The sequence below is a fragment of the Sciurus carolinensis genome, chromosome 6 (assembly GCF_902686445.1).
Source record: "Sciurus carolinensis chromosome 6, mSciCar1.2, whole genome shotgun sequence".
In the NCBI taxonomy this organism is placed as follows: Eukaryota; Metazoa; Chordata; class Mammalia; order Rodentia; family Sciuridae; genus Sciurus; species Sciurus carolinensis.
In genome coordinates, this window is record NC_062218.1 from 63,815,015 (window position 1) to 63,840,380 (window position 25,366).

The 25,366-nt window shown below is 33.1% G+C and overlaps 1 protein-coding gene across 2 annotated transcripts in view; it reads right to left on the bottom strand.

The window, feature by feature from the left end:
* The window catches only part of Ap3b1 (adaptor related protein complex 3 subunit beta 1), a 246,636-nt gene that overhangs the window by 16,633 nt on the left and 204,637 nt on the right, over positions 1-25,366 (bottom strand). For both annotated transcript variants that reach the window (XM_047555616.1, XM_047555618.1), the window contains exons 23-25: positions 16,520-16,751; positions 11,986-12,070; positions 42-139 (exon numbers count right to left, since the gene is read on the bottom strand). In XM_047555616.1, the coding sequence (XP_047411572.1) occupies positions 42-139; positions 11,986-12,070; positions 16,520-16,751 (415 nt within the window). The remainder of the gene's footprint in view (positions 1-41; positions 140-11,985; positions 12,071-16,519; positions 16,752-25,366) is intronic.

The following is a 25,366-nucleotide window of genomic DNA, read 5'->3' on the forward strand; positions in this document are numbered from 1 at the left end:
TTTTGGTACATCAATTTCTAATAAACTGTAGTATCTCTCACCTTGCTCTTTCTTAAAATCTTTTTCTGACATGGCCACAGGTAAAAGCAGTTCTCCAACAGGTGGCTGAATATTAACATTGAAGCAATCATCCTTGGTGCTAAGGAAAAAAAAAAAAAAGCTGACTAAATGTTTAATAAATAAATATACCTCTTAATATTATGCAAATAGATGCAATTAAAGCATATGCCAGGATTTAAAGTATACTTGGTTTAAACATCACAGCTAAAAGCCTTGAAAAATTTCTCAAAAATATTGTTTGCAGAGAAATACATCTGTTAATCAGCTTTTTAAAACACTAAACTGCAGGCTCACAGTAAATTACATCATTTGACACAGGACTTTTATTTATTTATTTTTGGTGTTGGGGACTGAACCCATGTTATCCAACTGAGGACACCCACAACTTGGCAAAGAGCTTTAAAAACAGCAGCAAGAGTATATAACCATTATCAGTAGAGGAACACTTCATGCAGCTTATAGAGAAGTACTATTTTCTCTTTACTTTCGTATACTTAAGAGTGTACAGGATGAAGTGTCTTAGTCTTCAATGGTTTAAGATGTCTTTTTAATAATTAGATCAGTTTTGGGGGCTGGGGTTGTGGCTCAGTGGTAGAGTCCTTGCCTAGAATGTTTGAGGCACTGGGTTTGATCTTCAGCACTGTATATAAATAAATAAATAAAGGTATTGTGTTCATCTACGACTAAAAAAAAAATTAGATCAGTTTTTAAAAAAGAATAAAAGGCAGTGAGCCTGCTGCATTTAGATAAATGTTCACCTGCAAACTTACTTTCTTAATTTAAAAAAATTTCTTATTTTCTAGTAGTGTTTCCTATTGACATTATTGATCAACATGTATAAAAGTTACTATTTTAAATGACAGGAAATGAAGAATTTAAGAAAGCCAATCTGCTTTTCGTAGTATCAGATAGAATAAGCACATTTATTTAACTTAAATCTCAAGTCATTACCATCAATAAAACATTACTAAAAGTGGTGTAAATATTTTACAGTTAGATACTTCAAGTTCGGTTGATGAATTTATTAGGAGTGTGTTTTGCTGCAAATAAGTTCTTGAGAAACAGGTGTTTATTGTTTAAAATGCAAGTAGTCTTGGAGTTACCAGCCAAGGCTCATTAAGTGGCTGAAAGAAGCATTTAGGGACCAGTTCTCCAGCCTTTCATTCAACTGTCCACGGAAGGTTGGTTTTTCTCACGGGGGCCAGATGGCTGTGGTATCTCCAGGTACCACTTTCACGTTTCAGTACAAGACAGAAGGGTAGTGAGGAAAAAGTGGTAAATAAATGAGCCAACCAAATAGCTCCTTTTTACCAGGAAAGCAAAAGTTTTCCTTGAAGTCTCACAGACTTGTACTTTGAGGTTACAACTGGATCCTATGAGATCTGTGGGAAGGTGAATGGGGAGTTGCAGATCATGGATAAGGCACACCAAACAGTTGAGAATTTACTTGAGAATTTACTCAAGGGTGAGGTATGAACAAATAATTTAGTAGGAAGAAATAACATAAAATCTACTTTAATTTTATGCTTTTATGAATTGTATTCTTAAGAGTTGCCTTATATTTTTCGTAAGTGGACAGTCTAAGGCAAACCAATAAATCCTGTTTATTAACTCAATAAATGTTTACTGAATAGAAATTTGGTCCTAGAAATTTGGTGAATGAATATATGGGGATTTAAAGACACTGCCCTTAAAACTCACAAGTGTATTGGGAGGGAAAGAAACTTTGTTTATGAGATGGCACGTGCTACAACAGAGATGCATGGGTGGTAGTAGAGTTCATAAAAGAGGGACTAGTTCATCTGTAGAAGTGAGGACATGCTTACTTCTAAGAGGAGAGACAGGGTCATTCTGGCAATGGTAGCAGCCTGATGTGTCGAGAGATGAGGCTGGAGGAATGTTGTAAAGAGCATCATACACAACATGACCATTCATTCCAGTTCTCCCAGGAATGCCCCAATGCATGGCTACTGTCTTGGAATCCTGTCCAGTTTATGCCTCCTTTCATTCTCTTTCACTCTGTACTGATTTATGTGATTAAATACATGGGATATTTCACCCATATGACTAAGAGAAAAGTGTTTCAGTATTTCTTGAAGCAAACTGAAGCAATGGGAATAACTAGTAGAGACTTTAGGCACTGGAAAGTAACTGATTCCATTTGTATTTCAGAAACTGGTGGCAAGTGTCGGGTGGAGCAAAGAAGAAACCAAAGGGAGGCAGATTGGTTAGAGTCTAACTTAGTAGTGGAAGCAAGGTTTTTTAGTGTGTATTTTACTTTAGAAAATCCTATCAATGATCTAAAGAGGCAACTTACTTTACCCCAAATTTATTAATAAAGAAAACTGAAGAGAAACTAAACACTTACCCAAGGTCACACAACAAGTAAGTGGCAGTGCCAGGGACTGAAACGAGGGGTATCTGACTCAAAGTCCATGCTTATTCCACTATATTATGCAGTTTCCCTAGGGTGGGTAGCACCATAGGGAATGGGGAAGATGGGATATTTTATGGATATTTTAGAATTAGAAGGGATAGACCAGGTGATGGATGACAGAAAGAGACTTCTAAGTTTCTAATGTGAACAAAAGGGTGGATGACAATATGTTAAAGAGGAGGAATTTAGCCATGTTATATTTTAACCACATTATATAAACCATGTTATATTCTGAGTAAAAGTGAATAGCCCAGAAAGAGATACCCAGCAGATAATTAGGAATACAAATCAAGAATTAAAAGAGAGAGCAGGGCAGAACATAAGAGTTTAGAAGTAGTAAGAATGGTATAGGGAAGAGATGAAGCCTTACAAGTAGAGAAGATCTCACAGAGAAAGAGGATATAAGGACAAAAAGATAAAGTGCAAACCTGGGGAAGATTTGCCTTTAAGTAAAAGTGGAAGAGCAACCTGCAGAGGAGATGGGGAAAAAGTGAACAGGGAGAAAAGGGGTGTGCCAAATATTGCAGGGAGGCAAATTAATTGAGCAAGAAAAAGAAGCAAGTGTAAATGCTGACCTTAAGCAAAGTAGATCAAGTTGGAGAAAAATGCAGATGGGAAGAGTGGCAGTGGAGGAAGGCAGAAAAAACAGCAGATACCTCCTGAGGATGAAGTGGCAAAAGAATGCTTAAAGCAACTTGAGCATGTTTAAAGTCAGAGGCAAAAGAACCAGTGAAAAGGAAGAAACAAAGGAGTTCAGACATAGCAGGGTCTTAGAAGAGGTGAAGAGGTTGGGATGAAAAGCACAAGAACTAGGTGAGGGAGTTGTCCCAAATGGAGGAGTAAACTGCTTCACAAACAGCAGAGGAGTGGTGAAGACAGAAGTATGGAGGGTAGGATGCTTGAAGGATGAGACAGCCTGATGGAGTGGAAGGCTAAATCACTTAAGAGAAATACACAAAGGCTGATGAAGGAGTAGATGGATACGTATACATACCTACATGAACTGTGTGTGCGTACGTGTGTGTGTGTGTATAAATTAAAATTACGAACTAATTTAGTGTGAAGCACAACATTTCAGCTTTAAACTGCTGGATCCACTGATGTTCTCCAAAGTGGGAGGGAGGTATGGAAGTGGAATAGCCATCAAGTGACCATGAAGATGACCAGTATATATGGTAACACAATTGGCACATGAAAAAGAAGGTAGAAGACCTTATACTCTGAAGACATTGTGCAGTTACTTGACCAGCTCTGTGCTGCTGACCTCTGTACTTCTTGTTCTAGGAGAATAATAAAACCCCTATTTGATAAAGCCACTACAACTGGATTTTTCTCAGATATAGTGGAATGCAAAAATCTAATATAACTAGTATATACCATACTTTATAAATCAGTCTCTTTTCTAAGCAAGGTTTGGTTTATAATTAAGATGGAATGTTTCCTCTTTATTAGGGGAAACTATTTTCATTTACATGAGTATTCTAAGATGTCCTCTGGCTTTCTATGCACCTCCTTTTTTTTTTTTTTTTTTAAATCATTTACCTTCTTTTTCATTTGCTTCTCACTCCTTATAGTTTTTCTTTTCCTTTTTTCCCATATCTCTTAAACATGGAAGAAACAGATATCTTCATTTATACATATATATCTCAACATGGATAGGAAATGGTGAAAATGACTAATGACAGATATATATTTATTAGAATTAGGTTTCCAGATCAATGAAATACTATTATTAGAGTGGCTCTAAATAGCCTATCTATGTCGGATCAGATGACATAGTAGTTTAATGTTCGGTACCTGTGTATCTGTGAGATATAAGGTGTACTGCCTAGAATCTCATTTCAGACTCCTTTCAAACTGGTAAATTTTTTAGGTAAGAGAAACAGAGACACAAATTTCCTCATCTATGAAGTAAGCATAGTGACACTTACTTTACAGGGTTTTTTTAAAACTACTAAATGAAATAAAATACCCAGTATATAATCCACATATATAATAGGAAAGTATCATTACTTAAGCATTCCCCCACTGATTATCACTGCTATTTTCCCCTATTATAAATAATATCCTTGAATAGACCTTTTTCTGTACAAGGGCAAATATGTCTCTAGGCTTGATAATCTCAAAATTAAACTGCTAAAAGAAAAATGATGAATATTTAATATTTTGATAGACACTGCCAAATTGCCCTAATAAGGTGGTATCTACTCAAAGTCACACAAACAGTATGTTTTTCTCCATCTTCCTTGTCAAAACTAGATACTAAATTATTGTGAAATTTTGCCAATCTGATGAGTTAAATATTTTAATTTTTTTCCTGAATATTAGTGACACTAAACATCTTTTTGTTGGGGGGGGGTACTAGGGATTGAACGCAGGGGTGCTTAACCACTGAGCCACATCCCCAGACCATTTAATTTTTTTTTTTTTTTTTTTTTTTTTTTTTTAATTTTGAGACAGGGTCCCTCTGGATAAGTTGCTAAAGCTGGCTTCAAACTCACATCCTCCTGCCCCAGCCTCCTGAGCCACTGGGATTACAGGTGTGTGCGACACCGGGTCTGGCACTAAATATCTTTTAAAGTTTATTTGTCATTTATTTTCTTGTAAGTTCTTTGTTCTTAGCATTTTTTTAAACCACTTTTCTATTGGACTTTTCAGTGATTGTGAGAATCCCTTATATTTTGGTTTTTTACATTAAATATACTGCAGTGTCTCATTTTCTGTTTGTGGCATCTAATTTTATTTTCTGTAGACAAATTTATGTTTTTTTCAGTGCTGAGGACTAAACTAAGTGCCTCGTGCAAGCACTCTACCACTGATGATGTCCCCAGTCCTTAAATTATTGATAGCAGAATCTGAGAGTCATTTTTCTTTATATTTTCTGGTTATTATAACTTGCTTATGGCTTCTGCACTGAAAGAATATGAAAATATTTTATCTATATTATATTTAAACACCTTCATAGGTTTTTGTTTTTGATGCTGAGGATGAACCCAGGGCCTCGTGCATGCCAGGCAAGTGCTCTACCACAGAATTACACCCTCAGTCCCCACTTTCAAGTTTTAATGATTAAATCATAAATCCATCTGGAACTTATTTTGGAGTAATCTGTAGAAGGAAGCTACCTTCATTATTTTCCCAATAATAGTTCTCATGTCAGTTACTTAAAGATCCATTCTTTCCCACTGATTGAAATAACATACCAAATTTCTAAATTCTGTATTTTATTTCACTGTGCCAATACTAACAATATCAAATGAAAATATTCTTGTAGCCTTAGGAATATTTTAAAATAATTACAGAGAACGACCTCTCTTTCTTTCTGCCCCTCACACCCCGCTTTTTTTTAATCACTGCTGGGGATTGAACCCAGGACTTAGTGCACACTATGCAAATACTCTACCACTAAGCTAGTCCCTCCAGCCCAGAAATACTTTTGTTAAATTTGAAAAAATTGTTTTGAATTTTCTTGGATAATTTCCAGCTGAATTTTAGAAATATGGAAAGTTTTTTGAAAAGGACTACTGGAATTTAGCCTAGGATCATAAGAAATTTAAAAAGTAAGTGGGGGGTGGGGAGATAGCTCAAGCACACTTGGTAGAGTGCTTGCCTTGCAAGTACAAGGCCCTGGATTCGATCCCCAGTGCTGCAAAAAAATTTAAAAAAAAATAAAAAAATAAAAAGTAACTGGAAGGACAATACTTTCTCCCATTTAAGACCATGTATATTTATTATTTTCTTATTTCTTATTTTATTTCTATTTCTTTAAATTTTATTTATATCTGCTTTTATGGCTTTTAGAAGTTTCAGGCTCCCCCTCCCAACCCCCACATAGGTATCTGTATTAGTTTAAATGAATTCCAAGACCTTGTACTTGTCTTTCTGTATCGACTACAACTTTCATTATAATGTGAAAAAAAGACATCATTTAAGTTCACCAACCCAAGAGATGTACACATTTATGTGTTATTCTTTTGGGTTTTAAAATCAGGAATGCAGACTTACAAAAGTGATATGGGATGATTTCCTTCTTTTTCCTTTGTTCTAGAAAAGTCTTTGCTTTATTCCTAATTTTTAGTTTTCGAGGAAATCATTAGTTTCATCTAAATATTCTAATTTTCGGTATAGAATTATGCATAACATTGTTTTGGTTTTGCTGCCTTTCTCCTTTTAAGTCTTTGTGTCTTCTCTTTTTTTAAATATATATATTTTTAGTTGTAGATGGACACAATACCTTTATTTAATTTTAGGTAGTGCTGAGGATCAAAACTGGGACCTCACACATGCTAGGCAAGTGCTACCAACTGAGCTACAACCCCAGCCCATGTTTTCTCTTTAATGATACTAACATATATATATATATATATATATATATATATATGTAATATATATGTGTGTATACATACATATATATATAATTTCATACAACCTATAAGTGCTTTTTTAAATGTTCTTCCATAACTCAGCAAACAAGGAATTCTTTGTAAATACATATATCTTAGATAAAAACTGATAACTAAATTATTAAAATTTTTTATCTACCAATGTCTGTGTGCTGTCCTATTTATTCTTCCTCTTTCATGTCAATTTCTGATGTGTGTGTTAAACATATACCATGATCATGGCTCTGTCAATTTCTCTTAATATTTATATTAGATTTTGCTTTATAAATTATGAAGTTATGTGGTTTAAAGGTTATATTTTCTTGGTGTACTGCAATGAACAGGAAATATTTTAATTAAATTTTTTCTAGTTCTAACACATCTATTTGATAAACACACATACATTTCATCTTTCTATTTTTAACAATTCTGTGTTATTCTCTTTTAGGTAGGGTTCTAACAAACAGCATTGTTTTTTTACTTGTTTGATATAAGTAGAATTTAACTTATTAATATGAATTGAGAAAACTAGACTGTGTAGTTTATATGGCCCCTGACAGTTATTTTATTTAGTTTTCTATTTATCATGCCTTTTCTCCCTCTCCAATTTAGTTAAGCTGATCAAGTTTTAATCATTCATTTTCTTCCTCCATTTAGTTGTTTGGAAATTATCATACATCATATTGATTATTTTAGTGGTTATACTTAATATTTTAAATCATATTTAAATTTATTTCTGCCATTAGTCGATCCTCTTGCTGAGCATGACCATCACTGGTAAAATCATCATTCATTCTCACACTTGTCCTTGTTGGAATTTTGGTTCCAGTTTATTAATGATATTTATTTTTCCATATTATGTGTCAACCACTATTTTTACAGGAAAATTCCTGACCCACTGTTTTCTTTATTCTATGTCTTTTTCTGTCTCAGATTTTTAAAAAATCTTCTACTACAATATTTCTTTGAGCAATCCTTTCACAAAGGGTTTGTAGGTGGTAAACTGATAGAATCTTTGCTTGTCTGAAAAATGTCTATTTTTCTATCCTCAAATTTTTAAAGGTCAAGTCCTTTGTCTTGTGGTTTCCAGAACTGATGAGAAATCTTATTCCATTCCCATTGTTCCCTCTTAGGTGAGTTGCTTTATTCTATACTCTGGTAGATAATAGGGTAGTTTTCTCCTTATCAAAAACTTCAACAGGATAAAGTCTTTTTGATAGTCTTTCACAATCATCCTATTTGGCCTTGAGCAGTCCCCTTCAAACGGAAAGTTTATGGGTTTCGTGGCTTGAGAAAATGCTCTTCTATAATTTATTTCTTTTAATTATTTATTTTTTCTTCCTTCCAGTTCTCCTTATCAGATAAACTGATTCTTTTAAACTTTGTTTTTTATTTGCCATCTCTTTGTCTTTTTACTTTCTATTACATTTGATTTCCTTGACTCTCTCTTCCAGAACACAAAATCAGTATTCAACTGTGTCTCCTCTATTGTGTATTTTACTGTATTACCTTTGATGTATTTTTAAATCACCAATAATACTTTTAAATTTTCTAATTGTTTCTTTTTCATGACAAGTATGTTCTTGCTTTTTGGATTTAAGTACACATTGTGATTTTTAGAGAAACCTTTCACATTTTAAGATCATCTTCTGCCTTCATAGTATGTCTCTGCATTCATCTTAAACCTTCTCTTTGAAGTTGTTGCTTTCCTTCAAAGGTTTGATCATACTAAATTGTCCAATAACATATGTAACGAAGGACAGGGCTCATTTAACACACAGAACAAATTCTACTACCTACCAACTATGAAATTTTAGGTCAACTTCTTAATCATTTTGTGCCTTATCTTACTCACCTGTAAAATGGGGTGATACTACTACTTTAAGGATTGTTGTGAAAATTAGACAAATTGACAGATATAATTCCAAGTGTTCAGAACAGTGCCTCACACACTGCAAGGCACTGATGAGTATCAGTGTCCACGTATTACTATGAAATCTAGTCTCTTCCCAGGGTGAAGACTGAATGGAGTATTTTTTAAGTGCATGAGATACTAATCAGTTTCATGGACATGAAGCTGGGAAGCAGGTAGGAAAAGGTTATTCCTCCCTGTCCTCCAACAAACATTAGGACTGGCTTTAACATAGTGGTAGAAGATTGGCGAATATAACCTGTTTCAACAGAACTGCATTTTATCTCAACTCTGAGGATCCCACTTCTTTGACACTCTCAAACCCTGCTCCTGCTCCCTTAGGTCTCCAAATCCACACCAGAAGTTCTTCCCCACCAGGAAAGCTGTTCATTTTCTTTACAGTGCTATGTTTAGGCCTCAATTTAAATGTGCGTGTTGTCTGATACTAGTGGTAATGTTGGGAAACTGAAGGTTGCAAGTAGGTCTTTTAATTTCCTCATGACTACTTTAAGACCCCTAACTTTTCTTTTTCACTTATTCACTTTGTGCTTGATATTTTGACATATATTCTTACCATTATACTGGTTTACTCCCATGAATATTTTGTCCTGTGATTTTTATTTTCTGTTATTGTTTGCATTTTCCCATTTGCTTTCCGTCAATAATTCTTCACAATTTTTTGTCAGCTAATGACATTCTTTCTTGTTATTTTTTAGTGCTCATTCTCCTTCGAAGAATATATTTTCTGTGTTTTTAATTGATTTGGGGGCAAAAAAGTGGAATCAAATGCTCAGTCCTCTAACTTAAGCCATGCCATATTATTTCTCACACTGGTTAACAACATATTGTATGTGCTAATCACAAGGATGGGGAATTGTTTATACACTGTGTTGGCTTTTAAAGAGTTATATTTATGTCTATTATATGCATTTTCTATCTCATAAATTTAATCAAGAACTTAATTTGATGACTACTTAAAATGCAAAACAAAAAGGAAACATTAATGCTTATCAAGTATCCACAGAACTATGTAACTATAAATAATAATTTTCTCTATCTGAAAAACCATAATGATAAAGAATTAATCTAAAGTAGAATCATTTTACTTTTATAAATAGAAGAGTACCTGAAAGTCCAGGTTCTCAACATTTTTTAAGACTTCTTATCAAATATGCTCTTATTACCCATAATTTTATGTATTGATTTGTATAATGTATTTTGAGGAAAAAATTCAATATCAGTCTTTCTTGCCTTTTTTTCTTTTTATTGAACTACCAAGACTAATACAGCACATCACTAAGCAAAAAGTGCTATTTACTATGCAAAAGGCACAGTCAGTGATTGGCACCTAAGACCAATTGATCTACCCATTACCACTATCTCCCTACCCCCACTAGCACTACTATGAAGCTATTGATTTAAACACTGTCGATCGGTTTCCATTTTCTGATTTTGGGCAGGCCAATTAAGAAAGTGAGTAATTGTGATTACACTGCTTCAGGATCAATTACATTTGATGCAAGACAAAGTGCTCTTTTTGGAATACACAAAAAATTATTTTTGATCTACTATGCTTTTGTGTTTAGTAAAATCTAGAATAAATAACTAATTTATACTTTCACAGTCAAGAAACATATTAACGTAAGAGCTTCTAAAAGCTAAGGCTATTTTCTACAGAAAATAAATTTATCATTTTCCTAAAACTAAGAGAAATTGAGAAAAATAATTCACTTATACTCCCTGACCTAAAAATCAAACACTATCTGCATATTTATTCCTAAAAAGAGTCTTAGTTAATTGGGTAAGATAAAAATGCACATCCTGTCTAACAAACCAAAAAGAAGGTGTTGTAATAAAAATACTGAAAAATAAGAACCTACATGATCATATAGAAATCAAAAGTTTCTTTGTATAAATTAATAAGATAAAGGAATTTTTTTAGTTTTTAATTTTGTTATGCTTGGTACATGAGCTTTGTCATTGGGCTCACATTGTCCAAATCATTAAAATGAATATACCTCTGGTGTTGGAGGCAAATCTATTTAGAGTGATGTTACTCATAGTCTGGTGTTCAGTAATATTGATCTGTGTTGTTTGTCTAATAGAAAAATAATAAACAATTACTAGGCAATGTTGGGAAAAGTAATCAGGTTTTATATATCACTAATATAGCAGACCTCCCAAAACATAAAGGTGATGATCTGCATAAAATCAATGTGTTATGCTACATTGCTTATATTCATCACAGCAGGGTCTCTGAATAAAAGGTATAACACTAGGCCTGAATTACTGATAAATTGAAAAGGTATGTGAAAATGAAGGTTTCATATATTTAATCTATAAATTTATTTTAAAATGCCTGTCTTAAACTTGGAGATTTTTAATAACAAATTCTATTTTAAGCTGACTAAAATAAGCTGTGATAAATAAAACATCTCAGTTCTTTCTAGGATAAAAATAAAGCAACTTCAACTTGAATCAAAATAATAAATCCTATCCTATATCATAGAAACATAAAAGAAAGTAATTCAAAGATAATTCTCAAAGATTCATGTACATAATAACATTGTACTAATCTGCTAATGACTTCCGAATTTCATCAGAAATGAATACAACTTTATACAAAAACAATAACAACAATAAAATCTAATCCTAAAAAAACTATTTTGAATAGTATTCAGCTATGGAAACTTTGCCAACTGTGTAAGTGTTCCGTTTTGATTTTTATCAAAACAGTTTATAAATTAATGTAAAAAGGAGAAAATGTATGGGTTTAGAATCAATAAATCTCTAAGAAGCTCAATGTCTCTCAAAATGACATGTTGTCTCAAAAGGAACTTCTCTGCCTACTCAATAATATTATTAAAATTTAAATTTCTCTTGAATTTTCTAAAACTATAGGATCGAAATAAGTAAAAAATTATTTAGCAGTAGTTTCTTTCTTTAACAAACCATGAATTTCAATTACATATACGGCAGACTATAATGGTTAGGTATGTAAGAAATAATGATTATCTTTAACCAACACGCACACAATTTGTTCAACTATTCCATGGCAAAGAAAAACAATGTCAAAGAAAAAACACATTTGTTTAAATGTTTTCAGTCTCACAGAAAAAATCTGTTGAAAGCCTAGCTTTTGATCCACTATCCTTTACAGGTAATATAAAAAACAGAAGAACAATTGAACTTACCACAACTGGAAACTGGCAGTCTGTGTAGAATCACAAAAGTCAATACCCATTGAAACAGTAATGGATCCCTCAGGCTCCAGAGAGTCTAGGAAATAAGATAATTTAGACATGAAAACAGGGATGTGAAAAAGAGGCAAACTAAATACTGAATGTTTATGTAATATTATGTAATTTGGCTAAAATAGGGAGATTTAATAATGTCTTATAAAAAATTTCAAAGTAAGAATAATAAAGGAAATTATAACCTCACTATTCTGCTTGAAGGTTTTTTTCTTTTCATAAGTTAATTCTGCTCATTCTCCAATTCACACCTCCAACTCATATCTATTTGTTTCAGAAACACGTTACTTCCTGAGAAGTATTGTCCTTGTAGGCATAGAAAGTGAGAAGGAAATAAGTGTTCCTGCTCGAAACATCCATAATGGACTTTTGGAGCTTATAAAAGATTATGCATTTATGCCACTGTGGGACTCACTATTCTATCTAATTAATATGCACCAATAAAAACAATTATGCACTTAAAACTATACAATGTTTATTCTAGATATAAAAAGCAAATTTTCAATTGAAAAAATCTAAAACTTAAAAATGCAAATAAAAGGAAAGTTGGAAGAAATTAAGAAGCATTCAGAAATTAACTAAGAGACTGGCATTATTTGAAACCAAAACAAGTCTAATTGCATTATTCAAAGAATTACTGAAAGAAAATTCAATGGTAGGTTCATTATCTTGACAAGACAAATAATAAAATATCATTTTATACAAATGGAATTTCTGAAACTTCAACTAACCTAAATAACTATACCAAATATAATTTTTTTTCAGTTCACAATAATAAAACTTAAGATAACACAAATTCCATTCTGCTTATGATTCCAGGCTAAACCTTAGACTAATTGGGAGCAGCTTTAATATCTATATTCATGTATAAAATACATATTTTTAAATAGAAACCATCCACTTTAGATTTCTGCTTTTCTCAGGATCTTCATATGGCTTTCGCCACACCAGATAACAACCTTATATTTAGCTTTATTCTATATACAACTTGTCAGTAGCAGTTATATTTTAGCAGGCACACTCCTAATTCAGTAGACTGTGACGATCCCAGGTTTGTTGGTAAGTATGACTTCCATTTAATACTAATCATGGACAGAGAGATGGTACAGATGGGACAAAAGAATAATTCAATAAGCCTGATATATTAAGAATTATGTTTATATCTCACAGGTTCACTGAAGACTAGGTATGCTAAAAAGACACTTGTTTGATGGTGATTTTAAAATATTATTGGCTTGCTCAGGGGTATGTTGGTTTGCTAGATTCTGGTTTGAATTTTGATTGTTTATAAACCTAACATTTGCCAATATTCTCCTCCAGTATAAGATTGCTGCCTAAATTTTTGGCAAATGGGCTTTATCTGTAGGGTTAAAAAATATGTATCACATTACATCTGTTTGTTTCACAAATACATCTCTTTCTGATATTTCCATGTCTCCAAGAGCTATGTGCTGTTGTTTATCAGTTCAAATTTCTGTCACTCTCATTGCTCAAGGTTACTTTTTTTCTCCATGCTGGAGACAGAATGAGTCTCAAACATGCAAAACAAGCATTCTACCTCTGAGCTATGTCCTCAGTCCTAAGGTTATTCTTTAGTGGATTCTTAATACTGACTCTACGCTATAAACATTACTGGGGTTTGGTCTTGTTTGTGTCTGACACCACATTGGTAGCAAATGTCTTCATCTCTAAACAAGATAGCATTTATGATTTAGATTTCTCTACATCATGTATTCTTGTATTTCATTTGACAAAGTGACAGCTCTCAAGATGCCATGTTGAGAGCTCTTTGACACTGTTTGATACTATCTTCAGTCTTAAGATAATTAACTGTGAGCTTAGTGCCATGCTAATTCTGGAGGACAGTTCATGATCAATGGCTTGTTTTATTATATGAACGCTTCAAGAGCAAAATGATCAGCATAAAATTATTCATACATTGGATTTTTATAATATTTGGAGCCTACTAAATTGGGAAAGCTTACCCAGTTAGATAAGTATATTTGGATAGTGCTTCTGGATTATTGCTATGTATTTCAGATGGCTGTGTAAAAATAGCTGCAAAACACTATTATATCATACCATTGATAATGAAAAATGAAATCACCCAAGGTATCAACTACTATGATGTGTCAGTTGTGTAGTAACTAGTGAAATCTTCACTAAATGCAAATTTGTCAACTTTAATATAAAATCACTGAATATAGCACCAATGGATTGAGGTTATTAATTCATTCTTTTTTTAAATTTCCAATATACTTGGTCTCACTGGGAAAAATGATACATTATTCTTAATATTCTTGCAAGAAATTCAGTTTCATGCTACAGGCAGGGCAAAATTTAGAAGAAGTCATCATACATTATAGACAAAAAGAAGGCTGACTAGTAACAAACAAGAAAACTGCTGATCTTTTAAAATGTGCATACATGCTTAATGAATGAAACACTATGCCTCCCTTATTTCATAAACAGCATTTGTTTTTCGTTGCATTCTTAAGATGTTTGGGGGGGACTAATTTGGGTATATCATACTCTGTAACCCTACTGTAACTGTTGGTAATAGAGTCTAGGTGGTATTGTACACAAATACGTACTACATGCGAAAGAACACTCTATCTTAAAAAGGTATTCAATAAATGCCAACAAAGGGAAGGAGACATTACAGTCATAAAAATTTGCCTAATAATGGAAAAGAAAAGCTTATAACTAGCACTGAGACAATGTTATATATACTCATATTTTATTTCTGTGTTAAGGTCATACTATGGAATTTATTATATTTATTTCTTCTATTCTACATAGGCCAACAAAAGGTCAACTCATCAACTCATTATGCCATCCCAAGGAAACATTAATACTGTTCTACCATTTTAACCTTTGGATAACATTTTCAACCTTTGGACAATTCATATATCAGTTGCTTGACACTTCTAAAACTAAACTAAATTTTTAACTAGGTAAAAAAAGCACTGAAAGAGATCACAAATTGGTATATTCTATAATTCCTTGACAATATACTAACTTCACAAGAACTCCATAAAAATTAGGATCTGTATTCTTTAAATTGTGTCTTAATTTGTCAACATACTTTAAAATGGCATTAAGTGTATTCTGAAATTAACTTACTTTAACTTTTCAGTTCTTTGCTTACAAAAGTCTACCAGGATTTAGCCATTAGGAATTGTTTTATTCCTTTGTGAAAAAATAATATAAACAAAAATGACTTTACTAAATGACTCATAGAAATTATAGGAAAGAATTCAGCAACACCAGAGCTCAGATGAAGAAAAATGGAACAGTTATGTGAAATACTAAGTAACAAAGATAGAATTACAAAATTTGAGTTCATACTGGCCAAAGGGCATTGTTCACCTAAACTAGTAAAGAAAGGAGCTATCTGGAGCTTTCTGATAATAACTTTTCAAGGATACAATGACACAATCTTGTATCACTTTAATTGAGATTTTGCTTACGCTTCTCCCAACAACACTTTAGGATTGTCTCTACTTAACAAAAAATAGAGCACAATTAGGCATTCTAAATATTTCACCATTTCAAACTCAGAGACATACAATTAAATTTAGTTTATAAAGGTATATTTTTGGCAAAATACTTAAAACAAAACAAAACAAAACAAAAACCCAAGGGGATAACGAGTGGCTTTGAAGTTCAGTAGATCACTGGGGTTACTTGGAAAGAACAAGCTGCATTTGAGGGCAGCTGCTGCATGTAGTGACAAAGAACCATACTGTTGTATCTATGCTTCCTTCCTAAAGAGTGAGATTTCCCTTTTGTTTTTCAAATGTAAAAATATCTTGTTTGTAAACAGTGATGACCGTCTAAAAACATTTAAAAACATGTGGATAAATGCAATACTATATACTACAGGCTGTTCTATATTCTATACATGGACAGGAAGACAAACAGAAGAGTGAATATCCTCTCCATTATGGCTCCCTTCATTTTTCAATTTATGGTACATGAAAGGAAACAAGAAAGGGTTTTTGAGATATGGGAGGTATTGTATTTAAAAAGTCAAACTGATTTTCTTGCTTTTAATGCACAATAAGCCACCTAAAATCATGTAGGGAATGATGCTGACCAGGAGGCAAGGTCAGGTAAGTTGATCCAGATGGGTAAAAGGGATGGCACTTTTGATTCTGCAGACCCATTCTTTCATCACTACTGGTATTACTATTGCTGGGATATGATTCACTAAGGGCAAAGAAATATATATATTTCTCTTCTATGATAAATATAGTTTAAAAAGGGAAAACAGGGCTGGGAGACAGTTCAATGATATACCTAGTATGCACCAGGCCTTGGGTTTGATACCCAGCACCATCCCCCAAAGTGGGGGGGGGGGGTCCCTGAATATTCTAATAGTCAATAAAATAATCTATTTTACTAAAAATTATTCACTTTAAAAATGAAAGCTCATCCAATATAATTTTAAAAGAGAATTAATATTTACCTATTGGATGAAAAACATGCATTTGCATGCCTATAGGAAGTTTTTTTTCCCCTACGTGGATATTTTCTATCTTTTGATCAGAAGTATTATTCAGAATTATTTGTACAGAGACCATCTTATCACCAAAAATACAAGGTTGTCTTGGAAAGAAATAATTGGCAGCCAGTCCTTTTCCACTCATTCGATGAAGCAGCACATGAGTTTTCATTGGTACGAAGACAGGAGTACTGACCTGTTGCACATGAAAAAAAGAAATTGAAAGATGAATTAGTAAATATAGGTATTAATTCTTTTGGAAAATGAGCAAGCATTTGTGATATTTAACTTCTGGTTTCCCTAAAGTATTATATAAAGCACAATAACAAATGTCAGTAGGAAATCACATACATAGATATAATACAAAAATGTAAAGTACCTTTAAAACAGTATTAAAATTCTCTGAACTCTGCAGGTATGTATTAAACTATTTTGTCAATGTAAGAAGACTATAGTTTCAGTTATACAAATATATTCTTTTCAAAAAGAGTTCATAAAGCTTTTTGTTAGTATTTTCCTGTAGATACTCTATATATGGCCTCTTGCTAACTTTGTCATTCATTTTAATAGTCTGACAGTTGGTTTTCTTAGAGGTTTCAACTATAAGATGGTATCAAATACGAATGATAAACATATTTTGACTAATAATAACCATATCCGATTCTGCCTCCTTTAATGATTTTTCACCTTGAATTTCTTTCACTGAAGAATATGGCCTCCAATTTATAGTGGTTTCTTTTCTTCAATGATTAAAAAGACCTTTCCTACTTTGAGACCAGTTAATTATTCACTTACAGTTTCCTTTAGACCTTCCAAGGTTTCAGTTTTTCAACTCGAGTGCTATGTTTTAGGTATATCAACTCTACATTTATTTTTCTTCAAATATTTAAGCAATTGTCCCTATATGATCTAATTAACAGCCCTTCCTCAATGACTTGTAAATACAAATGCAAAAATTCTATTTATGTCCTAGGAGACATTCCTGGGCCTTGACTGATCTGTTATACCCAGACTATATTGCTTTATTTCCTATTTGGTAAAATGAATCTTTCCTCATTTCCTCATCCACTCAATATTTTCTTGGCTAAGTATCTCCTTAATTTTAATTGAATATTGGACTCTTTTAGTTAAATTCTTCCTTCAATCTCATTTTGATGGAAATCATAGGCAGCATTATTAAATGAAGAAATGCTGTCCATTATAAAACCATGTGGTAGATGTCTTTCCACCCAAAGCCTCAGTATTGCTTATTAGCCTTGCCATTTATACCTGATGTTAGAAATGTAGTAATAATAATGCGACTAGGGTTGTGGATCAGTGATGCAGTGCTTGCCTGGCATGTGTGAGGGTTCAATTCGTAGCACCACATATAAATAAATACATAAAATAAAGGTCCATTGACAACTAAACAATATTTAAAAAACTTAATATTAATAACCTAATAATATTAATAACCTAAAACAACAACAATCTGAGAATTAAATATCATACATATGTATATATAAAATGATAAATCATGTCTTTTATGCATCATTTAAACATAGTTTTCTCACAAAGCTCAACTTAAAAAGTGTGGGCAACCTAAAATAATCATTGTAAAATTTTGTAAGAGCTTATTTGCAAAATATAATAAATAACTGCCTGAGTTTATACTTTGGTTATATAAAGTAATGGGGCAACTGGATCATTTAATCTACATTAGTTTTCTGATGATTCAAACAGTTAAGCCTTATTTTTTTATTTTATTTTTTTGGTCTGTGGCAAGACATGATATCATGGCCAAGGGTGAGAGGTAGAGCAAGCTGCTCACCTCAAGGCACCCAGGAAGCAAAAAGAATAACAGAAGGAAATCAGTATGCCATACTCCCTTTCAAGGGTACTCCTTCGGTGACCTAAAACCTCCCACTAGGCCCCACCTCTTAAAGTTTTCCTTCTTCTCCCTTACAGTAGCAACAAGCTGAGGATCAAGTCTCTAAGGCATGCATGGGTTTTCAGGGACAATTAAAACTAACCTGTAGTGCTACTTTACACTTGCTTCTCTCCAACTTTAAAATCTTCTTCCCTTTTATATTATAGTTTTGGCTTTCTTGCTCCAGATTATTATAGCTCAACCTTTTATGAGTTTTCAGAGAGGTAAAACTGTCTATATCAAACCTCTATTTAATGATTTAATAATAACTGCATCTCCAGGACACTGTAGAAAATAGACCTGATCAGGGTCTTCAATGTGCTTATTATCTAATTAAGGGAATCAACATGTAATAATGGGAAAATATAATTACAAGCTAAGGGCTTGTATTTAGGGTTGACTGTTACAGCTTCAGTGGAATTTGTACACACATGCACACACACACACACACACACACACACGCACACATCGTTTTATGTGTATTTGTTTAGATGCCATCATATCTTTGAATGTTCACTGCTAAGGACTATTATTTGGGGTTACCCTAATCATCATCTGAGAATTTATAATGATGATAGATGTAGAGTTCTTGAGCAATGAAATGAGAAGAGTTTTAAAAACATTTTTTATTCAAGGAAGAGAATATTATTAGCTTAGAAGTGAAAGTGCTTTGGAAAGTTGAAATGTTTGACTATTGGGCTGGGGTAGAGTACTTGCCTAGCATGAAACTTCCAAAAGCTAAGCCCAAATATACCTTTCTTCTTTTTAAGTTTATTTATTTCAGGTATTTGTTATATAGCAATTGGAAGCTGACTAGTGTTAAGTAGTTTGAGAAAAGCAGGACAAGCAGTCAGGAATTAGTATTCTAAATATCATACAAGGTGCTTAGAAGGTAAACCTTTAGTCACTGAAGAGCCAACAACACGTCCTGGATGACAGTCCAAACATTTATTTTGTTTTCTACCTAGTCTCAAAGTTCTGCAGCTTTATTTGTTTTTAAAATATGTTAAGAAAAGTGTAAAAGAAGAAAAACTACAGTATAATTCTCTGCCATCATTCTTCCACACTCAATCAAGTTCAAGGAAAGGAACAATCTCTAATGAATTCAACACCTAAAAGAGGCCTTCCCTGACAATCTTCAAAGGTTATCTGTAATAATAAAAAGAGGTTTAGATTTTCTTACCAATAAACACGATCATAAATGGTACTCTGTGTTAATAGGTTGAGCATTCCTAATCTGAAAATCCAAAACCCTAATTGCTTTAAATTCTGAAACTTGTTCAGTGTTGACAGGATGCATTTTGGATTCTGAAGAATTTGATTTTGAAACAGAAATGTTCAACCAATAAAGTATATGCAAATATTTCAAAATCTGAAAAACTCCAAAATCTGAAACACTTCCAGTTCCAAGCATGTCAGATAAGAGATACTCAACCTGTACTTACATATTTGTAGAAAGAGACTAACTGAAAATGTTTCCTAAGTTCACACAAGTCATACTGAGCCAATCTTTTCCAATATCTAGATAACCACATAGATGATTTTTTTGTTCAATAATGACACTGGGCTATGTAAGTCCTTCAAGAATTTTCATATACAATACATTTAATCCTGACAGAAAAGCAAGACTTAAGTTCAATATTTTTATATCAGATTAGAAACCTAGATCCCAGAAATATGGGTAAGATCTGTAGTTGTTTATATTCTAAGATGTTGAACTTGTAAATAGTTTCTCTGATATCACTGATAATACAGATATAAATAATATATTGTATATAAAAATGGATAAAAGGTTACAGAGTGACCTAGATGTAGGTTGTAAAAATCAGGGTTTAAGACAAAAAAAAGAAGCGGATATTTACAACCCTAACCAAAACAGGTATGTAGAGCAGGGGTAAGCAAGTTATAATATATAATATTTCCTCTATCATCAGGGTATATGCTCCAAGATGTCCTATAGATGCCTGAAACCACGTATGGTACAGAACCCTATATATACATACTAATTATCAAGTTTAACTTACAAGCTAGGCATAGAAAGAGATTAACGACAATAACTGCAAATAGAAAAATTATAATATACTGTCATAAAAACTACTCAAAACTTATGAACTGTTTATTTTTGGAATTTTCTATTTAATTTTTTTTGGATTGCAGTTGACAATAGGTATGTTGTTATACAGGGGTTACTGCACAGCCCATAAGCCAAACATGGTCTGCTGCTTGTTTTTATAAAGTTTTACTGGAACACAGAAATACTCATTCATTTACACATTGCTTATGGCTGCTTTTTCACTCTACAATAGAAAAGCTGAGTGACTGCAATGCCCAATATATTTACTATCTGGGTCATTTGTAGAAATAGTCACAAATGATACACATCTTCCCTATCCACCTCGCCTTTCCTTGTTTTTGAAGAATAGTTCTCTATAGGTTTCATATTTCTGCATGTTTTCTTAGCAAAGACATTAATGACTTGGCCCCTGAAACACTTTTCAAGAATGTTTGTACACCAAACAACCTTGGAAGTCAGAGGTAAATGCCTCCTTCTGGGGTAGGAGAGAGATTTATTTGTGGTCCAGAATTATAGGGAAAATGTCCTCTTCTGGAGCAAAGGCTAGAAAGATTTGCTAAAAGTCTCTCATAAAAATTCGAAGTCTTCTATACTGCATGTGTAGGCATCATTTGGCTTTCATTATGTGGGAATTTGGGGATGAAGGAGTGATACAAATAACACTACTCTGGTCACTAATATTGCTGTAGGTCCTTACATTCTCTGTCTCTGATCTAAGAATCCCGTGCCTTCCACCACTATCTCACACTTCTGGATATTCTTTGGCAGGAAGGTATCATTTGACAATTCATAGAGCTACTTATTTCAAACAGTTAAATGCTAAATTAACACTGAGTAGGACCACCATATACAGTCATATAGTGGCAACTGACGGAAGAAAGATGAGCCAAAAATATAGATTACATTAAAGGATGATTTCTTGGAATCCGTACAATGGTACCACATAGGCTGGAGGCTTTGTCAGTGAGACTTTTGTTTTTTTAAACTTCCCTTTATGAAAGTCCATGTTTTGCCCTGTTAATTGTTTCTATTCTGAAGTATCATAAAATAATCTGATAGCTGCAACACAATGTTAAGAAAGTTCTATGGCACGATTGCTGTTTTTTTTTTTTTTTTTTTTTGGTTTAAGACAAGTGGTGGTTTTTTGAGGGGGCTCTACATCCAGGGCTTTATCCTGTAGTGGTTATGTATCAGATTGTCTGCTCAACACAACCTATTATCTTCTAGGAACTTTGCCATATTCAGTTCTCCATGGAGTCATCATGTTCTTAAGCCACTTCATGACCTGGCCACAGTTAACTGGTTCGGGAATGGATACCTGGCCCAAAGAGTCCTGTTCTTGGGATTTTGGGATTTTGTGTCTACGAAGTTGAGCCAGTTTCTTTCAAGCAACTGCAATTCTAATTTAAAATGCTAACGATGTCTGTAACCACACTTACTGCCATATTGCTCAGGGTTTCAGACAGAAAGAATAAAGCAAATTTCAGAGAAAAACACAGATAAGAGATGGAAATTCAGCTGATAACTTTGGTTTGAATGGTTCTCGAGGTCCAGACATCTTTTTACCCTTCCTGCAGCTTAATTTTTCTGTGAAATACTCCAGCTTCTTTCCTATAATTAATTTTTCTTTCTCACTTAAGCTAGCTCTAATTGGGTTTCAAGTAATCTCTTCCATCCCATACTGATTGAGATTTGTCAGATTTTAGAACACCAACTGAAGGGGAAAATAAGTTTGTGAAGGGAGAATATGCTCTTGTGACTTTCTCTAAGGTTCTAATGAATACTAGAATGGTAGGATCAAGTCTGGCCTTAGTAGACTGAACCATATGTATCTTCCATTTCTGTATGTCAAAAACACTAAAATTACACATCTCATAAGGTTAATCTAGTAGCCTGCTTTGGTACAAGGCTATTTAATCCTATCTTCTATAGAAAAGAACAGTCTCTGATGAGGGACATCCTCTTACTGTTGTTCTATATTGGAATCAGAGAGCAAGGCCTACATTAGTAATAAAGTGCCACATTATCTGTCTTAGTCTTCTAATACTATGTCTCCTAGGGGTATCATTGGGAGAGAGGTGGTTTTGGGCAAGAATTAGGTATTTCAGGGCTCTCTGTCCAAGAAAAGCACCACCCCTCCTTTCCCCTGCCCCACCACTGGGGATTGAACTCAGAGTCTTCAACATGCTAGGCAAATGCTCTACCACTGAGCTATAACCCTGTCCCTTTTATTTATTTAATTACATTAATTAATTAATTAATTTTTAAAGACAGGGTCTCACTAAATTGTCAAGGTTGGCCTTGACTTTGCAATCCTCCTACTTCATTCTCCCAAGTAGCTGGGATTACAGATGTGTGTCACCTGGCTGAAGAGCATTATTACTTAAAACACAATGTAGCTACTAATCTCTTATTTATTCTTTCATCTAACTGACATTTAATGAATTAGTTGTGTCAACCACCATGCTAAAGGCCATGATAAAGAGACAAAATATCCCAATCCTCAAGAAGTTTACTGTATAGCTTGAAAGAACAAAGTATTTACTTTGTGTAATAAATGCCACAGTATAATAAATGCCACAACAGAGGTGGTCACCTTAGAAAAATCATACTTGACATTGAAGGGAGAGATCAGGGAAGGAATCCCCAATTACTTAAAGAAAAACCTGACGACTACTCACTACCTCCACTGTTGTTATCCTGGTCTGAGCCACCACCAGCTCTCTTTCTAACAGCCTCTCAATTAGTCTCCTTGCTTCTACCCCTGTATCCTACTGAACACAGAGTAAACTGCTATGTTCAGTCTGTTCTGAACACAGTGGCCAGAATGAACCACACCAGTCATGTTCCCACTGGTCACTCCCTCTGCTTGGAAGGTACATTCTCCAGATACAAACATGGCTTAGTTCTGATTGCCTTTGTTCCAATGTTACCTTCTTAATGAGGCTTAATCCAACTGCATTTCTTCCTTCTGATTTACTTTTTTTCTTTTCTCATAGCCACTTATACATTCTCTAATGCCGTATGTAATTTACTTATTATTTGCTATCTGTCTTCCCTTCTACTTCTTACTTTAATATTTGATGTATAAAACAATTTTACCCATTTCAGATCTCAAAGCATAATTTTACTATTTTTAAATTATTATGCAGATTTGTAAATAATATGCCTCAGGTATTGGTTATAACTATACTTAATTTGCTGCTAAGTGTTCAATTATAAAACTTCCTAAAAATACTACAGCCTCATCATACCACACTGTGGTGATAAATGGAGACTACTGATACTAATATTTGTTGGTTTTAGGAAATCACTTGACTTGAAATTTTCTATCCTATATAATTGTAAACAAGTAAGAAAAATACTACCTTTAAAGGTATAAACAAAGAACAACTTACTGACTAGAAGGATTTCTATGACATAACACTAGAAATCTATTTTAGGTTTAAGCATTATTTTAATAAAACTTGTATAAACAGGATTGAAAACAATAGTTTAAACTGTGTCTACTAATGTTCAAAGAATTAAAAATTTAGCTGCATTATCAGCAAATGATAAGGGTCATTCACACGGTGAATCTTGAGGACGTAATTAGTTCAGTAGCTGTAATAATGCTAAAATAAAAACCTCCTCCAAGAGTTAACAGAACAAAAAGCATCGAGTAACAATAAGATGATCCTCTACAAATCTTTACACAGCATATGTTTAAATAATAAAAGTCATTTGTGTACCTTTAGATGGTTTATGAAAATAAGCAATCAATTCTGCAGACACAACATTATTTCTAAAGGAAATCTATGTGACTCATGATGCCTGTAGATACACAGAGACAAACCACACATATTTTATCAGTTTATTACAGTAAGCAAATAAGCGTGGAATGAGAGTGCACATAACTGTCTACTTAGCGCTTACTGAAACATTTATAAGAGCTGTTATCTCCCTAATAACAGACAGACAGCGTGCAATTTTAGAGAGGAGAAAAGCTTCATATTTTTTAACACTTCACTAAAAAGTAACTGAAGAGTGTAAAATGAAAAATACTCTGTGCAGTTAGCTGGTAATGGACCATATTATCAACTCAAGTTAGATTTATAGGATACAAACTAGTCACTAATAGTTATTTTATGACATAGCATGTCTGCTTTTTTTTGAGATTATTAAGATTAAAGTTGTAAAACTTCTTTTGAACATAGCTGTTCAAAATGATTGAATTATAAAATTTAAAATGAGATTTGAAAAATAAAACATGGAATATCAAGTAAGAGCCTTAGAATAAACCTCGTTCAGCATCTGCATTACTATTTCAAAGATGACATTTCCACATAAAGCTTTATGAAAACAATGTTTTCCAGCCTTTTATGCTTTAATCTATATTTAGTTACTCAATCATTTTTAAGTACCGTCAATCTATTCTGCTTTTGAATTTCAAAAAAATGAAGATCTGCAGTATATAAAATGCTCTTTGTATCTAGCTTTGTTTGGCTTATTTTACAACAGTATCTATTTAGATATATGATTTATAAAATGATGAGGTAAGAAAATAGCTGTAAACAGAGGTAAGCTTGATCTTTAAAATTAGTGCTTTTTAAACTAATGTATGTCTCAATTAATAAGAGTTATAAAGCAGAAAGTGAGAATATTGTCTTCTTTACCCAGTAAACTACAGTGAGTCTGTTTTACCTTCAATTCACTGCATTGAGCCTAGTACCTAGTATAGGATTTAGCAAAAGGAAAGGTCAAATTTACTTACCTATCACAGACTCAAATATATTTGAATTTTCCAACAAACATTGCTTTAAGTAAATGGTTTATCACCCTAAGGATA